General features: G+C 36.7%; 1 protein-coding gene across 1 annotated transcript; it reads left to right on the top strand.

The window, feature by feature from the left end:
* Window positions 1–7,801: 7,801 nt before the first annotated feature.
* Window positions 7,802–8,707, top strand: LOC124251991 (olfactory receptor 51G2-like). The gene has a single exon (XM_046685020.1). The coding sequence runs from the start codon at window positions 7,802–7,804 to the stop codon at window positions 8,705–8,707; it is 906 nt and encodes a 301-aa protein (XP_046540976.1).
* Window positions 8,708–9,214: the final 507 nt, after the last annotated feature.

Below are 9,214 nucleotides of genomic sequence, written 5' to 3'. Positions count from 1 at the left end.
GAAAGGGGTAAATACTATGAGTTTTACCATCTAGTCTTCCTCAGCATAATCTTAGATAGAAATATTTTGTCACAGTGTAGGCGGAATCAGAACAAGGATACAAAGAGATAAAATGGTTTTGAGGGCTACTGTGAATGGGCTCCTGGTTTAGAAGTGTGGATTTCATACTGTCCCCTAAACAAGTGCCTACATAAACATATTTGCTGAAAAAGAATTGGGTTGCACCTATTTTACAAAATAAAGGTAGACTTGAGCTAAGACTGTCTCTGTAAATAACCATTTGAATGTTTAGAAATACCTGGTTGGTCAATTTACAAATGAAAATGAACAAATTGCCCAACAATAGATAAAAAAGATTTTTGTCTTTACTAATAATCAATTATAACAATATAAATTAATAGCAATGCACTTTTTTATTTATTTATTTTTTTGGTAAGGAAGATTAGCCCTGAGCAAACATCTGCCTCCAATCCTCCTCTTTTTGCTGAGGAAGATTGGCCCTGAGCTAACATTTATGCCCATCTTTCTCTATTTTACATGTGGGACACCTGCCACAGCATGGCTTGATAAGTGGTACACAGGTCCACACCTGGGATCCAAAGCTACAAATCCTGGGCTACAAAAGCGGAGCACAAAAACTTAACCACTACACCAGCCACTGAGCTGGCCCAACACTTGTTTGTTTTTGTCTAGCATGTCAGAATTTAAGACATTGGCAAGTGTGAAGCAAAAGAAGACAAATCTTTACAACTCTGTGGATGTAAATTTATTCAACATTTTTCTAAGTTTGACAGGAATTAAATATCTAAAATGAATATACTTTGATCCAGCAATTTAACTTGAGCATTCTCTCCCATAGAAATACACATACAAAGTGATATGTAGTAAGATGGAATAATTATTTGTAACTGTAAAATATAAACAATCTAAAAATTCAGAGAAAGGCTGGCTCGGTGGCATAGAGGTTAAGTTCGTGCACTCTGCTTCTGCTGCCCAGGTTTCACAGGTTCAAATCCTGGGCACAGACCTACACATGACTTATCAAGCCATGCTGTGGCAGCATCCCACATACAAAGTAGAGGAAGATTGGTAAGGATGTTAGCTCAGGGACAATCTTCCCCACCAAAAAATTTTAAAAATCAGATAAATGCTTAATGCATTCTATTACATTCCTATTAGGCAATATTAAGTATTTCTTTTTAAACACAGAGGGATATTTTTTGTACTGTCATGGAAATATGCCTTTAATAAATTCTTGAGAGAAAAACACAAGGTATAGAAGGGTATAATCTGATGTCATGCACTAAATTATTTTATTTTCTATTCAGAAAGATAAATTTAGACACAGTTTTTTGTTACTTCTGGGAAAAAGAATTAGTCTTTGCTCCCAAATTACATGAAATAATTCTGCATATTTTAAGTTTTCATAACATGCATTTATATATTTGTATTAAATACTTTTAGGTAGTTATTATTCTATTTGCTAAATAACTTAACATTTCTAATAGTTGATATTGTCTAAACATAGTTCTGATTTATATGTTTTCATTCTAGATTGCTTTTCATACAATAAAGGAAAAAATCTCTCAGACCTTCTGTGTTTCAATAAAATGAGAGCTTTTGGTTTTTCCAGTACAAAATGATGTGCTAAGATGTATAATACCTAAGATATGCTCCCTCCTTTCTCAGATCCTTTGGGGTGAAAATAAACTTATGTTCTTGCCTATGATATTTGGGAAACACCAGGGCTCTGTTAATCCCAGCACAGCCTTCCAGACACCTGGGAAACCCTCTCTTGTGGCTTGTAAAGCACTGTTAGAGAACCACGTCCTTGAAGTAAGGCTCTACTCCACACTGAGCTACGGAGTTCTGTGTCTTACAGGGAAAGACAATCCTGCCAACAGACACATCTGAAAGTGAAAAGGTCCTTCACTGTGCAGTGAGTAAAGTATTTCAGAGATAAGTAATATCATCGCCTGTTGTAAACTTGTGAATGTTCATTCAAGTAAATTGGTTTAATAATAACCAGCTTTCCAGGGTAAAGAGACCAACAGAAATGGCCAGTGCTGTTGAGTTCAGATGTTTGAGATTCCGAAGTTAATTTGCTTAGAGAATCTTGTTTGATAAGTAGCACATTTTAAATTTGAATGATTGGTTTTATTTGATCTATGTTTTCTGCTAAGTAATGATTATTGTAGCTATGACCAGGTTAAAGAATATATGTTAATACTATATGTGCATATTGTGTTTGCACAGCTGGATTTTAGATTCATAAGTTTCACGGACTGTGTTTCTTGTTTTGATAACTTTCCTGTGAGTCCTGAAACCAACATCTCATGAATTTCATTTGCAAACATGCATTAGATTTGACTAAATCAGTAAATTCTGTTTTTAAGTGCTGAATCAAGGGGAACATCAAATGCTTTGGCACATTTTGGAGAGTCCCCCCACCCAATTAAGCAAGAGAGCTTTTCCCAATCAGAGTGTTTAGCTCATGCCTATTAGTAATGTTTGTCATATTCTTTATAAGTTCCAACATATTCAAATAGGAATTTGTGTTTTAGAAAAAATAACCATTCAAATCCAAACTTAAGTTTTCAAATAGAAAAAATAGAACTGACCTGAGTGAAGAACTATTCTGCTATTGTTTTGAGACTTGCTGATATGCAATTTCAACCCTGTATTAATAATACTAGATGCCATAATATTCCTGAACTGACTTTCTTTAAAGTCACTGTAATTTTGCAGATGTCGTTTTTCTTGTTGAAAATGTATTTGCCTTTCCCCAACTAACGCTTCTTCGGTATTCTCCTTAAATTGCAACTTACCAGTGAAGCCTTTTCCTACATTCCCAAGTTAAAATATATAGAGTGATGGCGATATAGACATAAATTTGGTATACACGTCTGAATCAGACCTCAATGTATTTCTTTAGAGTAACTTTTATATAAGTTTTGTTTTTCAATTCTGTCAGCATTATAATAAACTCTTTTCTGTTTTATGTTTAATCTGTCTAAATATCCGTTAAATTAGGTATGATTACTCATATTTTGAGAAGGAATTTTAGTTCTCCGAAAGATTAAATGACTCTGAATCGTATAAGGATGAAGTGATAAAGCCGATTTTTTTTTCTTTTTCCTTTTTGTTCTTTTTGAGGAAGATTAGCCCTGAGCTAACATCTGTCGCCAATCCTCCTCTTTTTGCTGAGGAAGACTGGCCCTGAGCTAACATCCGTGCCCATCTTCCTCTATTTTATACGTGGGACGTCTACCACAGCATGGGTGGACAAGCAGTGCTAGGTCCACACCCGGGATCTGAACCTGAGAACCCTGGGCTGCTGAAGCAGAACGTGAGAACTTAACCACTGAACCATGGGGCCAACACTGACAAAGGCAATTTTTAAACCACAATAAAGTTTCTTCCTTAATGCTGTTTTATTTCTCACACATGTCTGAATCTCCAGTGTTTAGAATCGCATTTGACACAAACATGGTTCTCATCAAAAATTTTATAGTTGATGTTAGGTTATATAACCTAACCTAACATAATATAAATTCAAAGAAGAAGCAGGGGAAATAGAACTTTCCTTCCCACAGCTGATATAAGAATTGGTTTAGAGTTTGGTCTCTGACTTGACCAATAAAAAATAAAAATATGGGCCTGCCCAGTGGTGCAGCAAAGTTCCCATGTTCCGCTTTGGTGGCTAGGGGTTCGGATCCTGGGTGTGGACATGGCACCAATTGGCAAGCCATGCTGTGGCAGGCATCCCACATATAAAGTAGAGGAAGATGGGCACGGATGTTAGCTCAGGGCCAGTCTTCCTCAGCAAAAAGAGGATTGGTGGCTGATGTTAACTCAGGGCTAATTTTCCTCAAAAAATAAATAAAAGAAATTAAATAAATAAATATAAATTAAAAAACAGTAATAATACAAAAGAAGCAGGGCTAATGAGTGGGAATGAAAGGGATTATATTCAATTTATTGTTTGAAGCTGAATTTATGGTAAAGAAAGAAGTTTTTGTACTGATATCTAAGTTGCACTCAGATATGTGTATGCGAATGAGTGTGTATGCGTCTGTGCTTACGCGTAAGTGCAGGATATTTTTATAACAAGATGTATGTATTTTTAACTTATCTCTATCAGGGGGATTTCTCATTTATACATGTATACAATAGAGTCTTTAGTGAATCAAAGTGAGGCCTTTTAAAAATTTGTATAAGGACACATCTTCTGGTTAGACTTCGAGGGGAACAAAATACACAAACGTAATATAATGCACTCAATACTTATACATCATTTAGATGAACATTATCTTACATATATTTATATTAATAATGTAGCTTCTTTTCTTATAGAAATTCAAGTGCTAGGATCCAGGAAACACGTACTAATTTCACCACTGGTACATGAAGATAGGCAGGGCATCAACTGTTCTTTAAGTCGCTTTTCCTAAAATTTTCTTTCCTCCCTTCCTTTCCTTTCTCTTCCTTCTTTCTTTTCTTCTGTACTTCCTCTTTTCCTCTTCCCTCCCTCCCTATATTCCTTTCTTTCCTTCTTTCCTCCCTCTGTGTTTCTGTCTTTTTCTGCCTCTCTTCTTATCACTGATTCTGCTGTCTCTTTTCTTTATCCAATACATATTTAAGCTGCTATTATTGAAGCTGCTATTATTGACCTGGAATATTGCCTTGATCAACTATGCCCTTACTTTTTTCTATAATTCTTTTAAAAATATAAATAACACATGAAAGAGGTTTGATAGATATAGATAGTTATAGATGTATATATGTGCACATATATGTATATATAATCTGAATGCATGTGCATATGTTTATATAATCTCATTCATATATATATATACACCTTCTTTCATGTAGTATGATTTTTAATAAAATCCATATATGATTTTAATGTGAAATGTTAGACTATACAAATAACATATTATTATTTTACAGAAATATTTTCAAATTTCTTAATGATCAGTGTGTTTTCTGGTTAAGTTAATATGGAATTTTATTTTATAATGTCTACAATTCACTTATGCATACTTTTATGTGAGTTGAATATTATGAAAGCTCAGAAACAAATGCTGATTAATAACTTTTAGGCCTTGTGCTCTGTGCTGTTGCTCTGTGTCATACAATTAATCCTCACAGCAACGTTCAGTGTAGTATCATTATTACAAATTTACTAAAAAGGAAACTGATTTAGTGAAATCAAGCAACTTACCTCAGTCATTCTTTTTTATTTTTTTTAAGAGATTGGCACCTGAGCTAAGAAATGTTGCCAATCTTCCTTTTTCTTCTTTCTCCTTCTTCTCCCCAAAGCCCCCCAGTAGATAGCTGTATATTCTAGTTGTGGGTCTCTTTGGTTGTGGCATGTGGGACGCCGCCTCAGCATGGCTTAAAGAGCAGTGCCATGTCCGTGCCCAGGATCCGAACCTATGAAACCCTGGGCTGCCTAAGCAGGGCATGCAAGCTTAGCCACTGGGCCACAGGGCCAGCGCCATCTCAGTCATTCTTAATGAAGTCAATGATTCACTTATACAAAAATTATTTATCATAGTACATAAGATTTTTCAGAAAAAAAAAATCTCTTTTAGAGAAACAAAGAGGCTTGTAATCTCAAGTACTTCCAGACTAGTCGAAAGAGCAGAAAAATAATCAAAAATTCAGATCTTTATGGGTGCAGAGATAGAAGGATTAAAAGGTATCAAAGAAGAAAATTTGTTCAATTCTATTTGAAAGGATTAGGGCATACTTCCTAGAAGACATGAAACCTGAGATTAAGTTTTGAAGACTGAAGAGAAATTCACTACATTTGTAAGAGAGAGGGATGATCAAATGACACAGTCAGAGTCAGTCAGCCAGTCAGACGGCTTGGCTTGAGCAGAAGTGTAAAGACATAAAATGACAATGTATGAGGATAGAGCTCCAAATATCTTCAGAATTACTGTAACAAAATATAGAGCAGAGGCAGGTCGTTTAGTACTTGTGATGAGCTTAGAGAAATATGCAGGGTCCAGATCATAAAAGTCCTGTGCCTTGTGTATGGAAGCAAAGGAACTTACGTTTGTTTGGTAGCTTATGGGGAAATATTGAAAAGAGTGTAATGTAGTAATATTGACATTTTAGAAAGTCACTATGAAAAATATATCAACAGTGGATTTATGGAGAAATACTTGAGGTAAAGCTTTCAGATAAGAAATTGCTGGAGTTTGTTTTAAAGTTACTGTAATTAAGTTGAAGACGAACAGTGAGGTTTAATAGTTAGGCAGCATTTACTATGGTGAGGTATTATTCTTTGTTATTTCTCATTAGATTTGTAGAGAGAGTAGACACTAATATTCTCATTTTACCAATAGGGAAGTCAGCACAGAGAGATAACTTATATACTCATCCCATATATAATGAATTTCTGGTCAGGGAAGTCGTTATGTCACAATCTACAGTGACATTCCTTTATGAATGAGTCAAAAGGAAGGATTTAGGGAAGATATCCTAAAGAGATATATTTTGATGAAGTACAGATTTAGAATAATTAAAAAGCCATTAGTCAGACAAAATAAAAATCTTTAGGTGCCAGCCCAGTGGCGCAGCAGTTAGGTGCGCATGTTCCGCTTCGGTGGCCTGGGATTCGCCAGCTCAGATCCCAGGTGCGGACATGGCACCACTTGGCAAAAAGCCATGCTGTGGTAGACGTCTCACATATAAAGTAGAGGAAGATGGGCATGGATGTTAGCTCAGGGCCATCTTCCTCAGTGAAAAGAGGAAGATTGACAGCAGTTAGCTCAGGGCTAATCTTCTTAAAAATTAAAAAAAAAAAAAAATAACACCTTTACTATTTTGGCTAGGTTTATTGAGGTATAAGTTATATACAATAAAATTTATCAATTTTGGTAGTACAATTTGATGAGTTTTAAAAATATATAGTCATGTAATCAGTACATCAGCTACAGTATGAAACATTTTCATCTCCCAAAAAAATGCTTGTTTGGAGCCCATATCTTCAAACTCCCTATTCACCTCTGAAACATCTGATCAACTATTGCTATGATTTTGTTTTTTCTAGAAATCATATAGATGAGATCATACAGTATTTGATCTTTTGTATTTGCCTTCTTTCATATAGCATAAATGATCCATTCACGCTGTATCATCTATCAGTAATTTCTTCCTTTTTAATTTAAATTTTATGGATCTGCCACAATTTGTTTATCCATTCAATAGTGGATGCGTATTTGGTTTCTTTCCAATTTTTTGCTGTTATGAATAAAGCGGCTATGAATAAATGTGTACAAGTCTTTGTGTGGACATGTGTTGTATTACTCTTGGGCAAGTTCTTAGGAATGAAATTGCTAGGTAGTGCTAACTGCATGGTAAGTGCATCTGTAGCTTTATGAGAAACAGCCAAACTTGCTTTTCAAAAAGGCCGTACCCCTCACCTTCCATCAGCAAACGAATGAGAGTTCTAGTTGCTCTCTATCCTCACCCAACACGTGATGTTTTCAGTCTTTTTAATTCCAGCTGTTCTAATGGTATCTTATTTTTTTCTCATTTACATTTACCTAATAATTAATGATATTGAGCATCTCTTCATGTGCTTAGATGCCATCTACATGTCAAAAGAAATAATTATGAAGTTAAAAATATAATCTCAATTTTGAGTTGCCCATCTTAATTTCATAACTCTGTGAAGTAAAAATTTATTTACTTTACACTTGGTTTTCAACTTTCCTGACACGTGATTTCTCTTTTATAGGTCTGTAAGCACCCTGGACTACAGTTCTACCTACCTCTTACCATGTTGGCTTTTAATAACACTGCCTCTGGTCGGCCCACCTTCTCTTTCATTGGTATTCCTGGTCTGGAGGCTGCACATATGTGGATCTCCATCCCCTTCTGTCTCCTGTACTTTGTATCCCTTGCGGGTAATTCACTTCTGCTCATCCTGGTTAGAGCAGAACAGAATCTTCATGAACCTCAGTTCTATTTCTTGGCCATGCTTGCCCTTACTGACCTCGGCCTTTCATTATCCACAATGCCCAGCGTCTTGGCTATCTTCTGGTTTGATGTCCACCACATCGGCCTGGATGCCTGCCTAACTCAAATGTTCTTCATCCACACACTCTCTTCAGTGGAATCAGGTGTCCTCGTGGCCATGGCCTTTGATCGCTTGATAGCTGTCTGTGCTCCGCTACACTATACCAGGATCCTGACCCACTACACTGTTGCTTGCCTTAGTGGAGCTGCTCTCCTACGAGCTACCACTTTGCTGGCCCCTTTGCCTTTTTTCCTCAGGACTTTTCCCTTCTGTGGGGCCAATATCCTCTCACACTCCTACTGCTACCACCCAGATATGCTGAACTTGGCCTGTGGGGATATCACTTTCAGCAGTGCCTATGGATGGGTTTTTGTACTCTGCACATTTGTAGTGGATGTTATCTTCATCCTAGCTTCATATATGAAGATCTTGGGCACTATTATGAGGATGGGGACTCAAGACAGAAACTGGAGAACACTGCATACCTGTGCCTGTCACTTATGCACAGTGCTTGTCTTTTACGTGCCCCTCATCAGCTTGGCTGTGCTGCATCATTACACCCAGGACATCTCCCCAGTTGTATACACCACAATGAGTAATGCTTACCTCCTCATGACACCACTGCTCAACCCTCTTGTCTACAGTCTCAAATCCCGGCAGATCTAGGCTGCCCTGCGCAAGCGATTTTGGGTGCAGCGTGTCATTGCTGGGGAATGATATCGTCTCTATATCAGAAGGGACAACCAATTTAAAAGTGCTGCTCAGGATCTACTACATGCCAAGCAGTGTGCTAGGCACCACAAGTTCAAAAATAAAAAATACTCAGGCCTTCCCCTCCAGAAGTACCTAACCTAATGAAGGAAGGAGAGAGAGACAGAATGCTTAAATAAATGATCAAAACTGTGATCATAAAGGATGATTGTTTGGTAGTGGTAAGGAGAAACAGCAACAGAAACCCAAGCTCAGTGGTTTTAGCGTATGGGTTGGATGAAAATCACATTGTTCCAACTGTTAAAGGAGGAGGAGTCTGACTGTAGACTGTAAAAGATCAATGAGGGGCTGATTTTATAGAGAAAACAAGATGTCACCTGATTCTTGACTGACCATGTTGTTTAAGTGGAGGCATTAAAATTCAAAATTGATGATAAATTTACTAATATACCCTTGTCCCTC

The sequence above is a fragment of the Equus quagga genome, chromosome 14 (genome assembly GCF_021613505.1).
Source record: "Equus quagga isolate Etosha38 chromosome 14, UCLA_HA_Equagga_1.0, whole genome shotgun sequence".
Classification (NCBI taxonomy): domain Eukaryota; kingdom Metazoa; phylum Chordata; class Mammalia; order Perissodactyla; family Equidae; genus Equus; species Equus quagga.
Note: the sequence above shows the minus strand (reverse complement) of the source record. Positions and strands in the feature narration are given on the sequence as shown.